General features: G+C 38.7%; 1 protein-coding gene across 5 annotated transcripts in view; it reads right to left on the bottom strand.

Annotated features, from left to right (window-relative positions):
- The window catches only part of CDK8 (cyclin dependent kinase 8), a 126,833-nt gene that overhangs the window by 37,191 nt on the left and 62,772 nt on the right, over positions 1–26,870 (bottom strand). For all 5 annotated transcript variants that reach the window (XM_084878786.1, XM_084878785.1, XM_084878784.1 and 2 more), the window contains exons 3-4: positions 23,962–24,072; positions 14,726–14,866 (exon numbers count right to left, since the gene is read on the bottom strand). In XM_084878786.1, the coding sequence (XP_084734912.1) occupies positions 14,726–14,866; positions 23,962–24,072 (252 nt within the window). The remainder of the gene's footprint in view (positions 1–14,725; positions 14,867–23,961; positions 24,073–26,870) is intronic.

A 26,870-nucleotide genomic window follows, 5' to 3' on the forward strand; every position in this document is an offset into this window, starting at 1 on the left:
AAATAATAAGGGATCAACAAGAAATAATAAGGGATCAACAAGAAATAATAAAGGATCAACATGAAATAATAAGGGATCAACAAGAAATAAAGAATACATTGTCTGAAATAAAAAATATTATACAGAGTCTTAAAAACAGAATGGAAGATCGCAAGAATCAAGTCAAAGATTTGGAACATAAAGAGCCAGAAGACACTCCTCTGCAGAAGCAAGAAGATAAGAGAATCCAGAATATTGAAGATAATGTAAGAAACCTCTGGGACAACTTCAAGCGAACCAACATCAGAATTATGGGGGTCCCAGAAGAAGAGAGAGAGCAAGATACCAAAAACATCCTGAAGGAAATAGTGACAGAAAACTTCCCCCACCTGGTGAAAGAATTAGACTTAAAGTCCAGGAAGCGCATAGAACCCCAAACAAAAGGAATCCAAAGAGGACCACACCAAGACAAATCATAATTATAATTCCAAGAGCAAAAGACAAAGAGAAAGCAGCAAGAGCAAAGCAGGTTAGCTGACAATCGTATGATAACTGTCAGCTAATTTCTCAACAGAAACCATGCAGGACAGACGGGAATGGCAAGAAATATTCAAGGTGATGAATAGTAAGAACCTACAGCCAAAGATAATCTATCCAGCAAAGCTATCGCTCAGATTCGAAGGTCAGATAAAGAGCTTCACTAATAAAAAAAAGCTAAAGGAGTTCATCACCACCAAACCAGAATTATATGAATTGCTGAAAGGGGTTCTTTCAGAAGAGAAAGTAAACAAAGATAAAAATTATGAACAACAAATACGTAATTATCAACAAGTGAATGTAAAAACCAAGGAAATTAAAAAAAAAAATCTGATGAACAATATTAACTGTTGAATATAATAGAATCAGAGGTATGGAAGGGGAGTGAACTGACGATTCTTGGGGAAAGGGGGAGAGGGGGATGCGGGTAGAGACGGGTTTGATTAAGAAACAATCCTATATAATAAGAGCCTAATATGCTAAGGGTCTGGTCAACCAGTCAGCCATTCAACCAGTCAAAGCATAATATGCTAATGATATGCTAAGGCCCCTCAACTGCTCACTATGATGTGCACTGATCAGCAGGGGGCAAACAGTCAACCAGTCGCTATGATGTGCACTGACCAGCAGAGGGCAGAAGCTGCTGGGGTCTGGCCAAACAGAACTGAGCAAGACAGTTCAGATATTCCCTGGAGTCCCCTCCCCCACTGCAATCTCTCCCTAGCTGGCCAACCTCCATGTTCCTCACTGGCCCTGATCGTGCACTGGTAGGGTCCCTCAGTTTGGTCTGTGCCCTCTCGCAATCTGGGACCCCGTGGGGGAATGTCAGAGAGCCAGTTTCAGCCCGATCCCACAGGCCAAGCTGAGGGACCCCACTGGTACACAAATTCATGCACCAGGCCTGTAGTTAATTACATATAGGGAACATCTTTAACCTGATAAAGGTACCCACCAAAACCCCAGAGGAAATATCATATATAATGGTGAAAGGTAAGAATTATCATTAAAGACAGAAATAATAGTCTCCTTATTTGCCATTCTATGAGTAAATACATACCAGCAATTTTTGATTACCAAATAGCAAGAAAAATGTATTTCATGGATTCCAATTTTCACTTCCTTTTTAATTTTAACATTTCTTTAATTGGGTTATGTCTTATAACATCTGTGGGGTGACAGTCAAATTTGCAGCATGTTTTCTTTCTTAGTGATACATAAAACAATGTCGCAGTTTTCAGCTTGCCAATCTTTGCGGTAAAAAGACATAATATGATACGTTTGGGATAGATTTTGAGTGTATCAGTCTCACAGGTGGAAACTTGCGAAATTTTAGGTAGTCCCAAATGACATGATTGATTTACTTTTTAGAGACATCTAAATTGCTTTATAGATATTAGGTCATAAAATCGTAAGACTAAAAATCAGGAAGACCACTTGAGAGTTTTGCATTAATCCAGATGACCTAGATTAAAATCATAGTGACAGAAATGATGAGAGGCAAAGTCCAGAGTTAATACATGGAATCCAAAAAATTTCAACAATGTGCTCAGCCAGTGTTGCTCAATGGTTGAGCTTCCAAAAACCAGGAGATCATGGTTATTTGACTCCTGGTCAGGGCAGGTGCCTGGTTTGCAGGCTCAATCTGCAATAGGGGGTGTGCAGTAGGCAGCCTATCAATGATTCTCCCTCATCACTGACGTTTTTATTTCCCTCCCAGTCTCTTCCTCTCTGAAATCAATAAAAATATATTTTAAAAATTTTGAAGAAAAAAATTCAATAGTGTAAACTGGGGGGCTAGATTATTGTAAACAGAAATTAATGAAATGATCAAGGTGAGCCTGTACAATTAGCAGTCCTGGAAATCTACCTGCAAAATCCAAATCCATGTCCTGGCAACAAAGAATTTTAGTATCTTGCTATTAGTTGGCACTTGATTTATTGGATTGATCCAGGGACACTGAGCTAGAACTGCAGAATCTCTGCCAAATTTGCCCTTCCCTTCATGGTTTACACTTCCTGGAATCTTCTTCTTTCTGAAAATAAGCACTACAGTTTACTCTTCTTTGAGAAAAGACACTGTTCAGATAATTAAGACCCACTGCCTATAGTGCTATATTCAAACTTGAGTTACGGGAGGGTCTTAGTGTAATTTGATCTGAGATTGGTGTTGAAGATAGAGCTGAGAAGAATTCATTTCTCATTCAATAAATTTTTATTATACATATAATATTCTTTTGTGTACTGAAGATATAGCAGTAAATAATGAATAAAGTTCTTTGCCCTAAGGCACTTATTTTTCTAGGGCAACCTGATGATGAAAGTAAAGTGCACTTATTTTGTGTCAGACCTAGTCCTAATACTTCAAATGAATCTCAGTCTAAAAGACAAAAATATAGGTACAGCCCTATATTATAAAAGCCTAATATGCAAATCAACCAAAGGATGGAACGACGGAGGGAATGACTGTTATGCATGCACTGACCACCAGGAGGCAGACATTCAATATAGGAGCTTCCCCCTGATGGTCAGTGCTCTCCCACAGGGGGAGCGCCGCTCAGTCAGAAGCTGGCTTCATGGCTAGCAAGTGCAGCGACAGTGGCAGCACTAAAAAGCAGCAAGCAGGTGGGTGGTGAGGAGCAAGGGGTCCTGGACTGCAAGGGAGATGTCTGACTGCTGGCTTAGGCGGGTCCCAGGCAGGCAGACATTCCCAAAGGGGCCCCGGACTGTGAGAGGGCGCAGGCCAGGCTGAAGGACCTTCCCCAGCCCAGTGCACGAATTTCTTGCACCAGGCCTCTAGTTTTTATATATGAGGAAAGGAACACAGAGGTAATTCTTCCAAAGGTTACAAAATTAAGTGGTGAAACTGTCATGGCTTATGCCTTTACAGGAACTAAGATTCAAACAACTCTCAGGTCAACTATATAGCAGCTTAATTTTTCCTCTTTAGCTCATGATAATAGAAAGTGATTACATATTCAGGAATAGAAAACATAAGATCCTTAATTACTCTTTACTATATTCAACCCTTTCTTATTTTTCTTCTTAATTTTTCCTTTTGTTATTCATCACTTCTTCCTACTTTTCATCTACTTCTTTTTGTCGTCAAACTCCCCTCTTCCTCTTCATCAGAAAGTCCCAGACAACAACTGGCATTACCATCTTGTGTTAACAAAAGGAAAGACAATAAAGGAGAAGATCAATTAAAAGAGAGAGGGGGAAAAAAAAGAAAGAGGCCAAAGGATGAATGTCATGATCACCAAATTTGTGACTCAACCTTCTAAGGCTTACAGCTGTAACAAGAAGTCTATCCTAATAAGGCAGAATACTAGTCACTACTGGTAGTGATGAGCAGGCACAGGATGATTATCTTCTGCAGATATTACCAAGAATTAATTACCACATCACACAAGGAATCGGAATGGTCAGCTTACTTCTAATATGCCTTTCAACTTCATGGTCTATGAAATTATGGGGGAAAATACGATCTTCACTTTCCAATGGCATTAAGATGTTTAAAAGCAAAATTTTAACATGTTTAAAGCAGCCTATGTTTACCTTTTATATTTTTGTTAAGTAGGCATCTTAAACTGTACTAACCTGAATTACAAGACTTTCTGTGATTTGAAAACATTTGCAAATTCAGAGAATTAAAACTAATCTTAAATTCAGACAACTATTTTAGAACAGAAAGTTAAGAATCCTCAGATTATATATTATTTAGAGCACTGTATCTATAGCTGACATAAATCTGAAGGCAAATTATATAAAAATTAAATAATTAAACATGGAATAGGTAATTATAACAAAGTGATATGCATAAAAGAAAAAGAAAATTCAGCTATCCTGAGGGTGGGAAACTTTTATTCAATTAACTATTGTGCATTTACCAGTAATAGCTAATTGTGCCTGAAAAAAACTTAGCTTTACTAAATCTAAATTAAAATTTGTGTTGGTTAGAAAAACATTTATAAAAATCTACACAATTTCTTAAACTTTGATGTTGAACTAATTTTGAAATATGGCTCGCTGCTTGTGCTGATTTCTGTAAGAAGACTTACTTTAAAACACATATATTTTTAATTTCAGAAAGGGAGAGTGAGAGAGATAGAAACATCAATGATGAGAGAATCATTCATCCCCTGCCTCCTGCACACCCCACACTGGAGATCAAGCCTGCAACCAGGCATGTGCCCTGACTAGGAATTGTACCATGACCTCCTAGTTTATAGATAGATGCTCGACCACTGAGCCACACTGACAGGGCAAGAAGACTTACTTTTTTATCCCTTGTTGATCATTTCTCATTTGTTTGTAAAGTGATATGTTTGCCAAACTGAAAAGACTTCATGAAAAATGTATGTGGCCATGGGCACCAGTGATATAAAACAGGTTTATATAAAACAGGTTAGGTGAAGTCAGAGAAAGCCAAACCTAATACATTCTATCTTTAAATTACTTTGGCAAATGTTCAGAAATCTGGATTATATAATACTCTGAAGCCTGAGTTTATTATTTAAAAGATGAGCTGAAATATTAACTTTATATACGCTTTTTCAGAGTATAATTTAGAGAATTCTGAACTCTTTTGAAAAAAAGCATTTCCTGGTATTCTGACTACACACAGCGTATTCTCTTTTGCTAATGTAACAATTTAAAGGCCTGAAGAAATAAAGTTGGGGGAGGGTTCACCATTAACACCATCTATATTAATAAAAGGCCTGTGGCCATAACACCGTCAACACCATAACGACCAAAAGAGCAGAGGCTCCTGCGGCGGGTGGGACAGGGCCTGAGCTACTAGTGGCAGCCAGCTATGAGCTGCGGAGGGCAAGGCCTGAGCTACCAGTGGCTGTGGGCGGGGTGGCTGGCTGAGGCAAGCGGGAGCAAGCTACTCCTGCACGCTAGGCCTCAACTATTAAATAAGGTAATAGCTTATATCAGATATAGGCAGTGGTCAATTCTTATCTCCAATAACATGATTCAAAACTCTTTTAAACAAAACCACCCCAAATCTGTCCAATTTGGAGAAACACAATGCTCTGGATGATAGTAAATTTTATTTATAAAAATGGGAGCAGTTATGTAAATCACATAATGATTTATTACGACAATTATGTAAAAGCAGAGAAAAGATGTATCAACTCAGATAATTCTCTATTTCTGGTTAATTTTCAGGATCACCCAAAAATATTATCTTTAACTCTATTTTTTTTAAAAAAACAACTTGATGAGCTTATTTATAATAACCATTCTTAATTGGTCAGAAATCTGACTAAAAAGATTCTAGCACTGTGCTGATGAAGTGTCTGAAAGACTAATTCAGAATCTAAGAAAAAGTAGAATTGAAACAATATGCAAACTAAATGGCATAATGTTTTTTATTATCTTGTAATATATCCATATAAATAGGTATGATACCGTGTTTCCCCGAAAATAAGACATCCTCCGAAAATAAGACCTACTTACAGGTTTCCTTCTGAGTGAAATATAAGGCATCCCCCCGAAAATAAGGCCCCCCTAGGCTCTGTCTCAGAATGCTATTGCTAAACATGAGAGATTTGGTCCACTGATTCTGAAAGAAATGGAGTTATAAGAAATTCACCAGGAAATTCAGGAATTGGATTGTTATGATGATGTTCCAGAAGATGATGACATAATTGTCATTGAATAAATGAGTAAATTCTTGATACTGTAGGATTCACAGTTTGTCTGGTTTGTGTTGACAACTACCGTACTACCATACCGTATACAGGTAATAAATTTCCTTTATTTTCATTTAACAATAAATGTGTACCGTATTCTTCTTCATGGAAAAATAAGACATCCCCTGAAAATAAGACCTAGCGCATCTTTGGGAGCAAAAATTAATATAAGACACTGTCTTATTTTCGGGGAAACAGGGTATTTGCAGTTGTGCCCTTTAGTAAAATTGAGAGGGCCACTTTTTTGTTATTTACAAATAATAAAACATAGTACATTGTGTAAGCTCAATATCACTATAAAAATTAAGCAAATGTAGCATTTATTAAGAAACTTAATGGATTGTTTGCAATCAAATGCTGTCAAGCAGGAAAACTACCCAATTGGTTATTTAAGTAAAAATACTCTAGAATAACCACAATATTCATGATAACAAAATTAACGCAAACTTCATTTAAGTTTGTCTTAACCAGTTGTTATCAATAAAACTTTTGTTTTATCTGCAAGCCTAAATTTTATGGATACAATTTTATGTTGTACTAGCTACACAATTAAACAAGAAAATCAGAGTAAATCCCAGAAGTCCCCAATAAATGAAGCAAATCACAAGTAATAAGCAATGATTAAATCTGACAATTACAAAGCAGGTTTTTCCATGAAGCTGTGTATTAAGGAAACATGCCTAATATCACTTCAAAAAAGCTAAAGCACAGAGAAAGGGCAAAACAGGACAAGAATGAAGGTTCCTTTCTCCCCAACTATTCAATTACTTTGTTGCTTTATCTCTTTCAGCATATGGATAGTCCTAGGCCCTTTCTGTTTGTTCCCTCCTACTAAAGAATGAATGTACTGGCCCCCAACTCCATTAAGGTCACAAGTGTATTCATGACTTTTTATATTTAATAGCAACAATCCTTTAACATAAAATACACTAAACTACACTGAATATTATGTGTAAACTTTAATAACAGAGTAAATAGATATTTTCCTCCAAAGTTTTACTACATAAATTTTATTGTTGACAGTATTACAGAAGGCCCCCATTTCCCCATTTTCCCCTGCTGTGTCCCCATCCACCCAGCCCCTGCCCCACCCCAGGCCCTCATCCCATTATTGTCTGTGTTCACAGCTATCCGATCTAAAAAAGACAGAATATGCTGACTGTCATGCCCTCACAAAGATGGCAGCACCCACAGCCAATAAGGAATATGTTAATTGACTGCCGTGCCCTCAAATATGGCAGCACTCACAGCTACAAGATGGCGTCACCCAGTCCCCTCAGCCCAGCCGGTGGGGCAGGAACACGGCACGGCCGGGCCCGTTCCCAGGTGGGTCCAGCCACTCTGTGCGCCTGCCTCGGAGTCCCCCAGTCCCTTCATCCCTGTAGCTGCCCAGGGTCAGCCCAAGGAGCAGGCAAGCCTAGGATGGCAGCAGCACAGCCACCAGGGCTGGCCTGAGGCGGAGGCAAGCCTCGGATGGTGGCTGCCCAGCTGCCCAAGGCCACCTGAGGCTCAGGTAACCAGAGCCGGCTGAGGCTTCTGCTGCCAGCAGTGGCAGCAGCAGAGGTGTGATGGGGGAGTTGTCTTCCCCTGATCGCCAGGTTGCCTCCCACCCGAGGGCTTCCAAACTGTGAGAGGGGGCAGGCTGGGTTGAGGGACCACCACCCCAAGTGCATGAATTTTCATGCACCTGGCCTCTAGTATATACATATGTATATAAGTTCTTTGGTTAATCTCTTCCTGATCCCACCATACCACTTGAGATCTATCAGTCTGTTAAACATTTCTTTTTCTGACTATCCTATATAATAAAAGCCCAATATGTTAGGTGTCTAGTCATCTGCTCAACCAATCAAAGCATAATATGCTAATGACACGCTAAGGCCACTCAACTGCTCACTATAACGTGCACTGACCACCAGGGGACAGATGCTCTGACTGGTAGGTCTGGCCTATTCAGGACTGAGCAAGATGGACTGGACACACCCTGGAGCTGGCCAACATCCCACATCCCCCCCTAGCCCTGATTGTGCACCGGTGGGGTCCCTCGACCTGGCCTGCACCCTCTCACAATCCGGGACCCCTCGGGGGATGTCGGAGAGCCGATTTTGGCCTGATCCCGGAGGCCAGGCCAAGGCACTCTCTGGTGCATGAAGTCATGCACCGAGTCTCTAGTCCCGTGGTTGGCAAACTACAGCTCACAAGTCACATGTGGCTTTTTGGCCCCTTGAGTGTGGCTGTTTCACAAAATATCATGGCCTGGTGAGTCTATTTTGAAAAAGTGGTGTTAGAAGAGAAGTTTAAGTTTTAAAAAATTAGGCTCTCAAAAGAAATTTCAATCATTGTACTGTTGAGATTTGGCTCTGTTGACTAATGAATTTGCTGATCATTGCTCTACTCTATGATAATAAAAGCAATTAGACCAGACAACTTTCTGAATGAAGTCAGGGCTGCTAGGGAAGCCCAGGTCCCGGGTGCCTGCTGGCAGCCAGAGGGAAGCTGGTGCCCGCAGCCGGGGGAGGAAGGCCTACTTTTGCATAAATTTTGTGCATCGGGCCTCTACTAACAATATAATAATATATGTTAACTGCAAACTATGCAGATAATTTATAAAGGTATTAAAGGAAGAAAATAGAACATGCCTGAAATTTTCCCTCCCAGATATAAACCCTACTCACAACAGTATATTCTATAAAGGGCTGTATTCAAAAAGATTTTATAATCAATGTCAAGAAGTTTGCATAAAACAGTAAACTACTAAGTATTTTCTAAAGATTTAACTAAGTTTTTCCTTTGATATTATCTTTTCCTAACAATATCAAATACCATTTGAAAAAGAGCCTAATGTAGTGGCTTTCAAACCTTTTTGAACACAACCCACAGGAAGAAAATCATTTAACCCTTTGCACTCCGAACCATTCTGGACATTGGCTACCAGCTACTCGACGCTACTTTGCGGCAGAAACGTGCGTTGAAATAACTCAATTCCCCGTAATCACTAATAAACTGCAATGTCCCCTGAGAGGGGACATCCGAGTGATATGCTAGAATTCCGATGTCCCCTGAGAGAGGACAGCAGAGTGCAAAAGGTTAATATTACATGGCCATGTTCACATATAAACATATGTAATTGAAAAGAAGTTTCATGAAACAATTGCTTTAAATATATATGATGCACTTTGATATTTTTGCCATAAATAAATGTATAAAAGGCTGGTTGTGTAATGTGATTTCCTAACTCACTTACGACATACAATCTGCAATTTAGAAATCACTGACCTAGAGGAAAAATCCCTTCATTTAGTGGTCCAGCTTGGTTAGAGTTCTCCAAGTAACCAGAATTAAGTCATTTAAATCTTTGTTCCTCAGTTACTCTCATACAGTTCAGCAGACATTAAGAAAGTGCACCATAAACAAAAAAAATATATAATCATGAGGAAACACTGATATTAGTAAGCAAAACTAGTAAATAAGGCAATCTTTCACACAAATATAAAGAATCAGATCCAAAATACCACAATAATTTGTGATGCTACCATCAATACATAATAAAATAACATGTCTTGACAAAACAGGCCCTATGAAATCAAGTTTTAGGGTTGACTTCTGAGAGTTCAATCTTACTTACCGGTTGCTAGGAAACCAAAACATCCTTCACCAAGGACAGCTAAAGCACCACCAAATGATTCTAAGTTACCCAGTATAATTAAAATAAACTGCAGGACAGCAGCACTATCAGATATTTAAAAAATAAGTCAGATTAAAGCTTTGAAATAGCTCCAGCACCTTCTAAATATGTTTAGCACTGGTCCTCAGGGCTATTTCACATCCCCACTGGGATACTCCCAAAGAAAATTCCTGTAGAGATTTATTTCCTAGGAAATTTTGCTATGGCATAAAAAACTATTTTGAATTGGTTTAGGACAGGAGTGACCAACTAGCAATAGGAGTGATACTACAAAACACTCCAAATGTACAGTCAATTTGCATATTACTCTTTTATTAGATAGGATACTGGTGACCCAGCACTCGAAATAGTGCGAGACCCAGACCAGTGGGACATCGAGCAAAACCTGGGTCCCAGAGTCAAGTCCTCACCCTCCCACTCATGCCTCGCCACACACGCTCTTCACCATGCACCAGCCTCCTGGTGACCAGTCTTTCAACTTGGCTGTGTCATGGTGCCCAGATATTTGCTCAAACATTATTCTGGAAGTTTTCCATGAAGGAGTTCTTGGATAAGATTAACATGTAAACTGGGGAGTCTGAGTGAAGCTGTACCCTCCATAATATGGGTGGACCTCAGCCAGCCAGTTAAACAGCTTCATGGTAAAGGGCTGATCTCCGCTGAGCAAACAGGGATTCTTGCAGCAGACTGCCTCTGAACTCAATTGCAACTCTTCCCTTGGGTCTCCTGACTGCCTGCCCACCTTATATATAGATATTTTACTTTCCTAAAACTAAACAGTTTGGTTTGGATTCTTAAATTATATCACAAAAATAAGTAGTGTTTCCTTTTGGACTCATCTTTCTTAAAACACCCATAACTATGCACTTATTATCATCAGCCCAACAAGGGTTCCAGTCACATCAAGGATTACAAACCCCAATTACTGATCTGCTATATGTGATGATTAATAGTGACAAAGTCTTTACGAAATACAATTATTAATTGTTAACATTCAACTTCACGTGTGAAACAAAAAACTTCATAACTCTACAATCTCAACCAGTATTTCTATTAATAATAAAGTCAATGTTATTAAACAAAAGTTTCAATAACATTTTGGAATATTCAAATGGTATTTTTGAGGAATCTGTGCCATTTATCCAAATTAGTATGAAGTTTCTTGTGGCTAGTCAAAAACCCCACCAACCAGTTAAATTCATAAATCTATGTTGACATGTTAAGGTAAGTATTGACAATTCGTGTAAAACTGACTGAAAAAAAAAAAAAAGAATATAATTAATTATTAATTATATTTGTTCAATAGGGTAAATATTTCATCTGAAAATAACTAATATTTGAAAAGGATATAAAAAATCAAGTTTTACATCTTCTGAGAGTTATTCTTCAGAACAAATGCTTTGTTTCTATATATATCTCATATAGCTATAGTTGAAAAATTATATAACATCAAAACACCAAAATTTAATTCTCAGTTGGCAGGATGGTTGACACATTTTTTTTCAAAAAACATGAAAATGAATCTTTCCTTTAGGAAATGAAGAATAATTCAAGAATTAGGCAGGTCAAACATTAACATGCATATTAGGTCAGAGGTTATCACTGGATACAATGGTTCAGTGGGCCTCTGTGTGCCTATAAGGGTTAGATGTTTAGAAAGAGCACTAAAAAGTCATGCACAGGCAGTGCGGGAGATCTCATTAAGAAAAATAGGGAAATCAAGGAAGCAACAGTAGATAAACAATATATTACAGATTGGAAAATATTTTTGACTAAGAGATTATTAAACAGATGGCAGTGGCATATCAAGAGGGGTAGAGTAGTAGGATTGGTTTGCCTCAGCTAGATAGAAATATTTTATTACTGATATTATTCAGAATTGGCAGCACATGGTGATATTAAAAACCACTTTTAGCTTGTTTCATTATTTTAGAATCATCTACAGATAGTACATGTTCCTGTTGCCTACATCTTGGGTGTACTGCTCTCATCACAGCCACCTCTTGATATAGCACTAACAACATAGATGACTAAATAACCTGTTTTATACTATTCCTATGTCAAAGAAAACTTGTTTAAGCCACATTAACAGAAAGCGTTCCCAAAAGAGAGGTAAAAGAATTGACTCCATAATTATTTTTACTACTATCTATACTAATAAAAGGGTAATTAGATCAGACAGACCATCTTTTAGAGTCTTAGACAATATTCCAAATGTCCTTCCTGACAAGCCGGGAGCATGGCCGGCCTGCAAACTACTCAAGGCCCCTCGCCCAGGCAGGCCCCACCCCTAGTAGGGCCTCCCACCCCCATTGGGGTGTGGCCAGGCTGCAAACTGCCTGCTACCCCTTGCCCAGGCTGGCTAACCCCCCAGTGGGGACACCCATCCCGATCGGGGGCGTGGCCGGCCTGAAGACAACCCGCTGCCCCTCGCCTAGGCTGGCCCCATCCCCCAGTATGACCCCTCCCACTCTGATTCGGGGCCCCCTTCAATGCAGGCCAGCCAGCCCCCACCCGTGAACTAGGCCTCTATCCTATATAATAAAAAGGTAATATGAAAATTGATCCTAATGGCAAAATGACCAGGATGACAGCTGGACCAGTCACTATGAGGCACACTGACCACCTCTTTGTCCTTTTCCCCAGCTGGCAGGTTCCGATTGCCTGATGGCCACCCACGGGAAGGATGGGACTGGCAAGTGGGAGGGAAGAGCAGACCTCTCGGTCCCTTCCCCCAGCCGACAGGCACTGATCACCCAAAGGCGAATGGGGTACTGGGGGTGGGTGGCGGAGGGGGTGGGGCTGGCTGCAGGCAGCTGGGGAAGATGGCCCTGATCATAGGCCAGGCCTAGGGACTGTACTTGTGCACAAATTTTGTGCACAGGGCCTCTAGTACTATATAATAAAAGTATAATATGCTAAGTGTCTAGTCGTCCATTCAACCAATCAAAGCATAATATGGAAATGATATGTTTAGGCCACGCAACTGCTCGTTATGACGTGCACTGACCACCAGGGGGCAGACACTATGACTGATAGGTTAGCTTCCTGACGGGGTCCAGCCGATTGGGACTGAGTGAGATGGGCCAGACACAACCTGGAGCCCTCCTGCAGTCCCTGCCCGCCTGGCCAACTTCCCGCATCACTCCGCAGCCTCAATCATGCACCAGTCCCTCTGCCTGGCCTGTGCCCTCTTGCAATCTGGGACCGCTTAGGGCAGTGTTTCCTAAACTTTTGACATATGTGTACCCCTTCTATAATTTTTGTAATGCTGAGTACCCCTCATACAAACATAGAATTAGGCGCAGCTAAGCACGGTGCAGTGCATATCCCCACCAAACTCTTCCCGTACCCCTGGGGGTACACGTACCACACTTTGGGAAACACTGCCTTAGGGAATGTCAGAGAGCCGGTTTCAGCCTTATCCCAGAGGCCAGGCTGAGGGAATCCACTGGTGCACAAATTTGTGCACCAGGCCTCTAGTAGTTAATACTACTGTAAGTGGTTCAAGTACATTATACATTAACATAAAAACTTTAGGACTGGTTTAAATATCAGTTTGTATTCATGATGAAAATATAATTTATAATAAAATGCAACATTATCTCTATAGGAGGAAAATGCCCTTTAGGCCCAGATTTCATTCTCTTAGAAATCATAAGAAAAGTGAGTATCTCAAAAGTAGTTACAGTTTTTCTCTATGCTGACTCCACTACCTAAAAGCAGAAATTTTAAGCTTCATAAAGACTAAAATAATTTCTCATTTTTGTTCTGTGAATCTATTTGTAACTAGATTATTCTAATTTTAACAAATATAAAGGTTGCATGAGGAAAATATTCTTTCAACTAAATTTCTGATGTGTTATCAATCTTAGTCTAAATACTTTCTAGATATGAGAATTGAAGATGAACTAACTACCATTAAATATACTTCCTGACTTATTGAAGGTAAATGAAATATAATATTACAACATCTGATTTGAAGGACAGAAGTTAAATTCATTAAATATAGAGCAAAATGGTTCAGTAGGGCTCTGTGTGCCAGTCAGCTGCACCTGTCTACACACAAGTAGAGATCAAATTATTTCTAGCACTGTGTTTATAACTGTTTGAAATAAAGGCTCTGTTACTATACTTGCTACCTTCACAAAGAAAAACAAAAGTACAACAATGTAATTATGTAGTAGAGAATTTGAGGTTTAAATAACTTTAATCTATTAAGTTTTAATAAACAATTTCATGTTAGATGGTAAAAAAAAAAAAAAAAAAAAAAAAAAAAGGCAAAAACTATTCTGCCACATAAAATAAAATCCAATTTCTGAAGTTTTTAAATTCTTAAAATTGAATGCACCTTAATATGTCAAGGCTTCTCAATGATAAACTCAATTTTAATTAATAAAGGCTTAGTAGCATAAGAGTGCTACTAATATAGTGGATTAATATCTCCTAACAGGTAACTTAGCAAGCAGTTGGTTCCAAGTTTTACTTTTGTTATTCAGAAATATGTCAGTTTCTAGAGTTTGCCTGGCCTTTAATAATCAATGAAAACAAGTGAATTCTTTATTTACAGACTTAAGAAAAACAAAAGCTTAGGAAAACAAATGTGTTCTCTTTCACCTCTTCAGTATATGACAGCTAGCTTTGTCAGAAAAGGACACATTATATAAAAAACTCAATGCAAGGCTATGTTGAGACTGTAGCACTCCCACTCCCTCTTATAAGGTTTAAAGGCCTATAGAGCACTGATATCTAGACATAACTAGAAAATACTCCAAATATAAATGCATCTTTCTTGCTTAAATATAGCTACATATCAACTTACCAAATCTCTATGCAACACCCAGTTAGCATGCAGGTAGTGAATCCCATCTAGGATCTGATATAATAGTGACTTCACCATTCCCCGAGGTAACTGAACTGGCTTCTTATTTGCTTTAGAAGCTCGGTGAAACTTGATTATATGCTGGAGGGGGAAAAAAGAAAAACATCACCAGACACTTAAAAAAGAGGGGGATGATAATGTGATGTATAATATTTTCCTAACAGAGAAAGAAACACAAGGATTTCCAAATAGTACATTAAAAAAATAAATTCACATTCTGCTGAATAACAAGTCACTTATAAACTTCCTAATAACTGGAGTTAAATGTTCATTTCTAATCATAAGATAGTGTCTCACAAAATAAATGATTACAATAGAGAAGTAGGAAATAATGTGATTTTATTTTAAAGTATAATTAAAAATTACTTTTAGAGTATATTTAACCTTTATTTATCTAATAGAAAAATTTCCAGAACAGAATCTAATTTTTTTTTTCCTGTAGTGACTAAACGAAAAGAAAAACAAAAAAAATTTCAAGAGATACTTTCACATAGATGTGCTATCTAATTTTGATATATGGGTTAAAGAAAGCAAATAGGGAAATAGTTCAATAAAATATACAGCATGAAGAAATGATATGTAAATGATCAGTTCACACTGGAAATATTTAGAAATATGAAAAATTCCTATTAAAAAAAAAAGTTTTGTACCCTCTGTCAAAGCTTTCTAGGTAAAGTATTAGTGGATGTCCAGGAAAACACAATACCACTTCATAAATAGAAAAATGACCACTTTATAAATAATTGTATCTCAACAGAAATAAGACCCAATATCTCAAATCTCTTGACAGCTTTTTTCATTTTAATTAAAGCACTCTTAAACTGCAAGAAAGTAGAGAAGTCAGCTGAGTCAGCTCTGTGGTATACGCCACAGCATATATGCACAAGAACAGACTGGAGCAGGAATTGTTAGCGGAAATTAAGCATGCGCTTGAAATTAGTAAACATCATTAAAAGAAGAGTGAGATATTTAATATTATAGGGTAACACTTATTTACTTCTTAATTTCTTATGATATAGGAATATCTAGTGATTGAGTGAAAGCATATTACCTTCCAAAGATAAAATAGACATCAAAGACTACCTGGTGGGAAGTATCATTTACCACATATGTAGTATGATTAATCTATATTTTATTAGTAGCATTACATTATTTTAATTTTCTCCTCAATCACTTTTCTCAAGAATAGGCAAAGAAAATAATAATCCAGAATGTTTTGTCACCTAAAAATGATGTGGCAATCAAGTCTGTTTAGTTTAAGATGAGTTAGTGGCTCTCAGAGCTTAATAAAATTAAATTAAAATACATAATCTTTTAAAAATGTAAAATCCACTATATGAAAGAAACACATATGGAGGGGAGATAAGATAATCAATTAATGCAACATACATTTCTTGAGTAATGCTTTCACTGGGGTTTTATAAATCACTTTTTTACCAGTATTTTATAACTACAAAAAAACAGGGTGAACATTTTTACCTTTATTTTTATTACAGGACTATATAACAAATTTAAAGCATGCATACCATAAAATTTCACCAACACTTAAGTGATTTTATAAATCACACTTTTTTTCTCATTTTTTTAATTAAGGTATTATATGTGTACATATCGTACCATTCCCCCCCTCACCCCACTCCCATGCATGCCTTCATCCCCCAGAGTTCTGCATCCATTGGTTATGCTTATATGCATGAATACAAGTCCTTCGGTTGATCTCTTATCTCCCCCACCTCTCCCTAACCTTTCTGTTGTAATTTGACAGTCTGTTTAATGCTTTATTGTCTCTGTAGCTATTTTTTTGTTCAAAAGTTTATAATGTTCTTTATTATCCATAATTGAGTGAGATCATGTGGTATTTTTCTTTCATTGACTGGCTTATTTCACTCAACATAATGTTCTCCAATTCCATCCAGGTTGCTGCAAATGGTAAGCATAGTATGGCAGCATAGTATTCCATTCTGAAGATGTACCACAGTGTTCTGATCTGCTGATGGGCACCTAGGCAGTTTCCTAAATCACACTTTTAATAACTATTTTTTGGTTACCCTCTGCTGTATTATATTCCAGCTCATTCATTAAAATATTCTAATTAAAATAAAACAAAACAGGTTTTAGTAAACGGAATTGTTATTTGGTTTTCATTAAAATGAACATTAAAAGGACTTACCTGTCTTCAAAGAGTATTAATAAGAAGATGATAAAGCTAATATTGACTGTCTATACACATTTGGCAACATTACATACAGTATAATTTGTGAAATTATGATTATTACACCTTCATGTAAAGTGAAAATATTTGTACCAGCATTCTAGAAATCACAGTGTATGCCAACCATTATCTCCTATGCGCAACTATGTTTCACTACAAATCATGTTTATAAACTAGCCAGTAAATCTACAATAATAAAAGTGTAGTATGCTAATTAGACCAGATATCCTTTCGGCTTTCCCTCCAGGACAAAGCTGGGGCTGCAGCCACAGGATGGAGGCAGCCACGAGGCTGCGAGGGAGGGATCCAGGTAGCTGCAACTGCAAAGACCCACTCTTGCATGAATTTCATGCATCAGTCCTCTAGTCTTCTCATAAATTGGAATTACATTTAATTTCATGTTAGGCTTGAGGATGTAGTGTTCAACTTAATGTTGATCACCTGATTTACCGAATTTGTATTAAAAGAACCCTAATTTGATTAGATTAGATATCTTTAAAAAGAACAGAAGCTAACAATAAAAGAAAAATATTTACAACCAGCATGAACCCTGGACAACAGTTTCATAAAACAGAAAATTTCATGTATCTAATTTTCTGTTTGAAATAATTATTTCTAGATAACTTATAAAAACAATTTGAGTCATATCACATTTAGTATGAAAAATTAAAATCTACAAGGAGTGAAACTATTTCTTAAAAATCTGAAAGCATATAGCACTAAGTGTTTTGGCTCAGTGGGTAGAGCATCAGCCTGTGTAATGAAGGGTCATAGGTTCAATTTGGTTCAACAGCACATGCAACCTCTATCCCCAGAGTGGGGCATGCAGGAGGCAGCCAATCAATGATTCTCTCTCATCACTAATGTTTCTATCTTGCTCTCCCTCTTTTTTCCTCTCTGGAATCAATTTTTTTAAAAATTCTGAAAGCATATAAAACGCAGATAAGTTTCAATTTTTTAAAAATATATATTTTATTGATTTTTTTACAGAGAGGAAGGGAGAAGGATAGAGAGCTAGAAACATCGATGAGAGAGGAACTTCGACCAGCTGCCTCCTGCATACCCCCTACTGGGCATGTGCCAGCAACCAATGTACATGCCCTTAACCGGAATCGAATCCAGGCAGATGCTCTATCCACTGAGCCAAACAGTTTCGGCAAGTTTCAATTTCTGAAGTCTGTTGAAGTTAAAATTGTGTAGATAAGGCTAATTCTGAAAATTACCAAGAGTTTGATACTATTTTACTATTTTGGAAGGTGAATTTACTTTAAACAGTTTTTATGGAATTTGTGCTTGGTTTACTTCAAAATTTAGTATTTATAAGTGTAATTTTCTAGAAGCCCTGTGCACTAATTCATGCAGCAGTCGGGTCCCTGGGTCTGACCTGTGGGATTGGGCCGAAACCAGCTCTCTGATATCCCTCGAGGAGTCCCAGATTTCGAGAGGGCACAGGCCAGGCCCAGGGACCCCACCACTGCACGATTGGGGCCAGGGAAGAACTCGGGAGGTTGGCCAGCCTGGGAGAGATCGCAGGAAGGCTCCATGGCATGTTCGGCCCATCTCACTCAGTCCTGATCGGTTGGACCCCAGCAAAAAGCTAACCTGATTGGAGTATCTGCCTCCTGCTGGTCAGTGCACATCATAGCTAGCGGCCTTAGCATATCATTAGTATATTATGCTTTGACTGCTTAAATGGATGACTGGACAACTGGACACTTAGCAAATTAGGCTTTTATTAAATACTAGAAGCCCGGTACACAAAATTTGTGCATTGGGTGAGGTGTATCCCTCAGCCCAGTCTGCACCCTATATAATATGGGACGCCTTGAGGGATGTCTGACTGCCTGCACCTAAATGGGTAGTTGGACATCCCTCTCACAATCCAGGACTGCTGGCTCCCAACTGCTCACCTACCTGCCTTCCTGATTGCCCCTAACTGCTTCTGCCTGCCAGACTGATCACCCCCTAACCACTCCCCTGCCAGCCTGATTGATGCCTAACTGCTCCCCTGCCAGCCCAATCACCCTTAACTGCCCTCCCCTGAAGGCCTAGTCACCCCTAAAAGCCCTCCCTTGCAGGCCTGGATCTCCCAACTGCTCTTCCCTGCAGGTCTGGTCACCCACAACTTCCCTCCTCTGCTGGCCTGGTCACCACTAACTACCCTCCCCTGCAGGTTTGATTGCCCCCAAATGCCCTCCCTCCCTTGCAGGCCTGGCCCTGCCCTCTCCTGCTGGCCATCTTATGGCGGCCATCTTGTGTCCACACGGGGCAGCCATCTTGTGTATTGAAGTGACTGCCAATTTGCATATTACTCTTTTATTAGATAGGAAGATAGCTGAATGAAAAATATAAATTATTTTGAAGATTTCTGAAAGTGAGCCAGGATATTATAATCCTTTACATATCAATATATATACAGGATGTGGCAAAGTAGGTTTACAGTTATGAATGTGAGAAACACACATTGTGTTCTTGTATTTTTATTGAAACAGATATTATTTTGGTATTATTATTCATTAACCATTGTATTATTTTTCATGCAAACAATTATAAATCTAATTTTGCCAAACCCATATCTTTATTTATCTCAATAAATGCACTGCTATAATAAACTTAGCAAATACAATCCAGCATGCAAAACACAATAAAGTGTTAAAAGACCTTATTACTTTTAAATACCAGAAAAAAAATATATAATTCACAGTAGTTAAGCAATTGTTAACGAATTAAGGTAATATGTACAGGGTGTTTTTTTTTAAATTGTACTCAGACCCCCCCCTTTTTCTCCCATTGCCCCTCCTGCTCAGATCCCACACTCTCCAAGCCTTCATCACCATGTTGTCTATGTCCATGGGTAATGCAAGTATGCATATAGGTTTTTGGTTAATCTCTTCCTGCCCTCCCCTTTCCTCTTCCCTCTGAGATGTGTCAGTCTATCCCAAGTTTTTTTTTTTTTGTTTTTTTTTTTTTTTTTTTTTTTAAATATATTTTATTGATTTTTTTACAGAGAGGAAGGGAGAGAGATAGGGAGTAGAGAGTTAGAAACATCAATGAGGGAGAGTCATTGATCAGCTGCCTCTTGCACGCCCCCTACTGGGGATGTGCCTGCAACCAAGGTACATGCCCTTGACCGGAATCGAACCCGGGACCTTTCAGTCCGCAGGCCGACGCTCTATCCACTGAGCCAAACCGGTTTCGGCTATCCCAAGTTTTTATAATTCTTGTTCTATTATATTCATCAGTTTATTTTGTTATTAGATTCCTTATTCATTTATTTTTATTTTTAGAGTAAATTGCTGATAGATATGTATTTATTGCCATTTTATTGTTCAGATTTTTTATCTTTTTTTTTTTTCTTCTTAACACATAACTGATCAGGATATAAGTTTTGAGAGTATATTTCAAAATTATTTTGCCTATTCTGTTACACATTTTTATAACATACTCTAGTGGCCCGGTGCACAAAATCATGCACAGAGGGGATGGTTCCCTCAGCGCAGCTTAGACCCTCTCCAATCAGGAACCCTTTAGGGGATGTCTGACTGCTGGTTTAGACCCAATTACAAATATGAATTTGCAGGAAACAGACAAAATCTCTGAGCGAAAAGGGACTAAATGTGAGTTCTATTACCAAGTAGGGGTCAAACTGAGAACTAATTAATCCAAACTTTTTCAGATCCTAGCTTTTAGCACCACTTAAACTCTCCCATGTCTGGTCCATTTGTGAACAGCTGCCCTGTCCTTACTAATTTCATTCGAACCGTCCTGGTTTCCCCAGGAAATGCTTCTGAAGGAAGCTTACTTAAATCCTAATTGGCAACAAAAAATGAGGAAATATTAATCATCGAATTCGTGAAAAAAACTTGTGCGATTTTTAAACATTAGCTCAAGGTAAATTTAATAGATGAAATATGTCGTTCATCAAGCAACTAGGTGAATTTTGCAATGCAAATACGATATGCTAAACTCAAATGCATGTGCCCAATGGTCTTCTCATCATTTTGTGTGTTGATGTTATTGTTAAATTTTAGCTTTTCCAGCTGCAGCAGGAATTATAGAAGATGCATGTTTCTGGGCTCTTAAATGGACATAAAGTGCTGGTTCATTTCTTCTTCCTTGAAATCAAAACGTTTATCTCTCCTACACACAGCAATATAGAACTCCCCTAGAATCATCATGAACCAACGAGAAAGGTTTAGAGAAAATGTGCAGAAAAAAACTATTTTCCCAACTGTAGTTGCTCCCCTTTTATCCCCCAAGACAAAAATATTTGTACTGAGTGTGAATTATAGATTCTGATTTCTTGACAATAAGGAAGGTATACTTAAACCAGGTATTTGAAATTTTTTACTTTGGCAACTACATTACTCTATTTTTTACTGAAATTGAAAAGGTCTGAGTGTGTGTCCAATGATGTTATATATGCACTAGTGGCTCAGTGCACAAAATTCGGGGAGGAGGTTCCCTCAGCCCAGTCTTCATCTCCAATCAGGGATCCCTTGGGGGATGTCCAACTGCCGGTTTAGGCCCAATCCCATAGGTTTTGGGCCTAACCTGGCAGTCAGACATCCCTCTCGCAATCTAGGACCACTGGTTCATATCGCTCACCTGCCTGCCTGCCTGATCGCCCCTAACTGCTTCTGCCTGCTTGCCTGATCGACCCTAATTGCCCTCCCCTGCTGGCCTGATCTCACCCCCAACTGCTTCTGCCAGCCTGATCACCCTAAGTGCCCTTCCCTACCAGCCTGATTTCTCGCCCAACTACCCTACCCTGCAAACCTGGTTGCCCCCTACTGCCCTCCACAGCTGGCTTGATCTTGTCTCCAACTGTTCTCCCCTGCCAGCCTGATCTCGCCCCAACGGCCTCAGACTGCCTGATCACCTATAACTGCACTCTCCTGCCTGCCTGGTTCCCCCCAACTGCCCTCCCCTGCTGGCCTGATCTCACCACCAACAGCCCTCCCTTGCCGGTCTGATCTATGCCAATCAGCGTCAAAAGCTCTGACTCCTGCCGAAACTGGTTTAGCTCAGTCGATAGAGCGTCAGCCAGCAGACTGAAAGGTCCCAGGTTCCATTCCGGTTAGGGGCACATACGTTGATTGCGGGCACATCCCCAAAAGGGGGTGTGCAGAAAGCAGCTGATCAATGTTTCTCTCTTATCAATGTTTCTAACTCTCTCTCCCTTCCTCTCTGTAAAAAATCAATAAAATATATTATATATATTTTAAAAAGCTCTGACTCCTAGGCAACCACTGGCTCCTCACACATCACCCAGATTTGGTTCTGACTGGTCGGTTTCTATGCCAGTCACAGTCAAAATCTCTGCATCCTAGGCAGCCATTGGCTCCTTACAGTTCACCCAAAGTTGGTTCTAATTGGTCGGTTTCTATGCCAGTTAGCATCTCCGGGCCTATCTCCGGGCCTGATCAGAAAGGCAGGGCTGATCAACAGCCTCCATGGAGGCCTGGAGAGAAAGATAAAGAAAGGCATGGCTACTGGCAAAGCCCGGAGAGAAAGAGAGAAACAACGGCTAATCAAGAGCTGCCATGGAGTCTGTGGATCAGATCCTGCCTGTTTCTTGGCCTCTCTCTGGGCCTGATCCGCTGCCCCCTCAGCAGGCAGTGCTGGGACTGCAGGACTGAATTCTGGTGTTCGGTCGAGCCTTCAGTCAGTGGTTATGGAGCCTGGGTTTTTATATATTAGGATATCAGAATATCTTATCTCCAATATGGTATATTACTTTATTTTATATTTTTATTTGTCTTTACTGTTGAAAGTATTACAGATGTCCCCTTTTTCCCCCTCCATGGACCCCTCAATCCTGTTTCTGCCCACTCCCCAGTCCTTCATCTCATTATTGTCTGTGTCCATGGGTTATTTATTTATGCATATAAGTTTATATTTTTTTAAATGTAACTATTATATTTAACAAAGGAGTCAATTTTTAGATACTCAAGGTTTTTATAAATAAGAATTTTAAAAATCATCTTTTTAGTAAATACAAAATACTGAGGCAGTTGTTTGTACTGCAGCTAGACAAAGTATATTTAAATTCTTAGTTTATAATAATTTTTATCAATATAGCATTTTTTTCATTATATAAGCTAAACTAATAAAGTTCAATTACTTGACTTTAGGAATATTCAAATGTTTGAATCTAGATATTTAAAATGTTCTCATTATATGTCAGACAAACACTAAATAACTAAAAATCACAATCTAATCTACTTTCATTCTGACCTAATTTTGTAGTAGAACTCTCTTCCACAAAGAATTCTTCTTATAGAAAAATATGCCCAATTCTACTAAGTACAATTTTGAATATCTGATAATGAAAACAGAAAATACATTAGAACACTGATTATCAATTGTGAATGATATTAAAATTATGATTAATAATATTTTCCCACATGTGTATCATATGTTTAGTTTATAAAGCTTTTTTGAATGCAAAATTATGCTTCAAAAAATTCTGTAAAAAAAGGCAAGAAAAGTATTACATTTTACAGATGGAAGAAACTACAGCTTCACAGCCATTAAGACACTTGCCTAATGGCACATGACAACAGAACCACCAGATTTTCTAGTCTACCAAATATAATGTATTTGTCTCTCTACGAGACCTTCTCATTTTATATTCCTTCACACTATAAAAGAAAAGGAAAATATGCTGCTTTTAAATTTTACAAAAGTTTGTACAGATTTTTAAATTTTTATAAAAAATGTATAGCTAGGCAACAATATTGAATAGCTGTTTATACCCTTCAGATTCTATTTTTTCTGTAATATGTTACCAAGATCAAGTTTGAAAAATCAAAATGTGACACAAAGCAAAATATTCTAGAGACTTGGCACTATATAAACCACATTTTATGAGATTACTTTTATTTTGAAATGTTTTTAGTTACTCTTATTAGTCCTGATTGAAACTAGTGATCCTATGTCTACCAGCAATTCACCTTACCCAGAGGTCATGTTCAGCGTAGTCAAACAGAAGCCATACTTTTCTGTCTGCATGAGATAGAAACACCTTTTGAAGAGAGATGACATTTGGATGCTTAAGCTCTCGAAGTAACTGCAAAACAAAGGAAATTCACTTAAAAATCTTTGCCATAAAAATGTTTGAAAACACAATTTGTAAATCAAAGGCAATACAAACTGAATGCTAAGATCTAATAGTTTTCAATCCTAAAAATCTAGTAAGTCCTTACACAAATTTGACATGTCACTACAAGGTGCTTCAGTAATAAATGAGAAAAAATCTTTGGGGAAAAGATATTATCAGAATAAATCTACCTTGTTATTTAGTTCAGTGGTCACCAACCTATCGGACCTCGTGGACCACCAGTGGTCTGGGAACCACTGGTTGGCAACTGATGGTTTAGCTGGTTTTTAAAAAATCTTTATTGTTGAGAGTATTACAGATGTTGACCCTTTCCCTGCATTGCTCTCCTTCATCGAAATCCCACCCTGCCCCAGACCTTCACCACCCTGTTGTCTGGGTCCATAGATAATAAATTTATGCATATAAGTTCTCTGGTTAGGCTCTTCCTGCCCTCCCTTACCCCTTTCCCTCTGAGATTCATTAGTTTGTTTCGAGTTTCCATGCCTCTGGTTCTATTTTATTCAGCAGTTTATTTTGTTCATTAGATTCCGTTTGTTTATTTTTATTTTTAAATTCAATTACGGATAGATATGTACTTATTACCCACATTTTTAATCTTTTTCTTCTTCTTAAAGAAGACCCTTTCACATTTCATGTAATACTGGGTTGGTAGTGAGGAACTCCATTAGCTTCTTCTTTTCTGTGAAACTCTTTATTTGACCTACAATTCTAAATGATAGCTTTGCTGGGTAGAGTAATCTCAGATATAAATCCTTGTTTTTCATTACTTTGAATATTTCTTGCCATTCCCTTCTGGCTGGCAAAGGTTCTGTTGAGAAACTAGCTGACAAGTGTATAGGTGCTCCCTTGTAGGTAACTAACTGTTTTTTCTCTTGCTGCTTTTAAGGTTCTCTTTTTATTTAAAATGTTTTGCACTTTAATTATGATGTGTCTTGGTGTGGGCCTCTTTGGGTTCCTCTAATTTGGGACTCTCAGTGCTTCCTGGACTTGTCTGTTTCTTTGACCAGTTAGGGGGAGTTTTCTGTCATTATTCTTCAATATCTTGCTGTCTATTCTCCTGGCAGCCCCATGATGCGAATGTTGGTACACTTGAAATTGTCCCAGAGGCTCCTTATACTATCTTTGTATTTTTGGAATCTTTTTTCTTTTTTCTCTTCTGATTGGGTGTTTTTTATTTCTTCAAATTCCATATCACTGATTTGTTTCTTGGCATCCCCTATTCTACTGTTGATTCCCTATAAAGTTTTTTTTGTTTATTTGTTTGTTTGTTTATGCTGCTTCTGAGCCCCAAGGTAGGATGGAGCTACAATGATAGGCAATTAAGAATAGGCTGGCAAAAGAGAAGGCTGGGCAAGGCTGCACCCAAGGGCTTCCCCCTAGAAATGATCCCTTAAAGCAGGGGTGGGGAATGCCTGGCCTGTGGGCTGGATAAGACCAACAAAATCATTTGGTCTCGCCCTGTCAAAGGAAGGGATGAGTTAATTAAATGTTTGACCACATATAAACAGCTAACTTTTCAAAAATATTTTTTATTGATTTCAGAGACAAGGGGAGAGGGAAAGAGAGAAACGTTAATGTAGAGAGAAAAATCATTGATTGGCTGCACTCTCTACTAGGGATTGAGCTGCAACCTGGGAATCAAACCATGACCTGCTGGTACATAGGTCAACATGCAACCATCGAGCCATGCTGGTGAGAGAGCAGGCTAGTTTTTAAAAATACATTTTTATCGATTTCAGAGGGAGAGATAGAAACATGAATGATGAAGAGAATCATTGATCAGTTACCTCCTGCATGGCTTGATACTGGAGCCTGCAACCAGGCATGTGCTCTGACTGGGAATCAAACCGTGACAGGATTCATAGGTTGATGCTGAACAACTGAACCATGCTGGTCCGGCAGCAGGTGTATTTTTCAGTTGATCGTAAAATTTATCTTCATTTCAGTTAGTGTATCCTTCATTTATTGCTGATGCTTTTTCATCTCTTTTTTGTTCTCACTACTAAGTTCCTTGAAGATCTCATTAAGTTCCTCGAGCATCCTTTTAGCTATTGTTTGGAACTCTTTAGTTTGCTTACTTCCATTTCATTTAGTTCTTTTTCTGGAGAATTCTTGTTCTTCCATTTGTGACATGTTCCTTTGTCTCTGCAATTTGGCTGCTTCCCTGTGTTTGTTTCTATGTATTCAGTAGAGCTTCTATTTCTCCTGGAATTGGTAGAACGGCCTTGTGTACTAGTTGTTCTGTAGGACCTAGTGGCTCAGTTGGACACTATAGATGTGCCCCTATGTGGGCTGTGTGCACAGTCCCATTGTACTTGAGCCTTGATTGCTGATCTTGTCACTATGAGGGACTGACCATCAGGCAAAATGGCTATGTGAACCAGCTATGACTACAGAGGAAGAGATGCTACCCAGGAGACACCCCTAGGGAGCAGAACATTTTGGTGCTCACTTGTCAGCCCCTTGAGTGTGTTGCTCATGGATATGGTAGGGTTGTAATCTGGCGTAGTCTGAAGCTGAGCACCAGGTGCACCAACTCTGGAGCCTCCTGGGAGGTTCAAAATCAGCTACTGCCTATGCCCTGCCTGAAGCCACCTGGCACAAGCTAGAGTGATCTGCAAATAACTGTGCCCAGGAGAGGCCAAGTTGTGCAGCCAGTTGCTAGTGTCAGGCATAGGGCCACTTATCAACAAGTATGAGATATGCTGAGGCCTGGTCCTGCTTATTTGAAAGATTTTAGGAAAGTC

The sequence above is a fragment of the Pipistrellus hanaki genome (genome assembly GCF_964339955.1).
Source record: "Pipistrellus hanaki genome assembly, chromosome: 3".
NCBI classification, from domain to species: domain Eukaryota; kingdom Metazoa; phylum Chordata; class Mammalia; order Chiroptera; family Vespertilionidae; genus Pipistrellus; species Pipistrellus hanaki.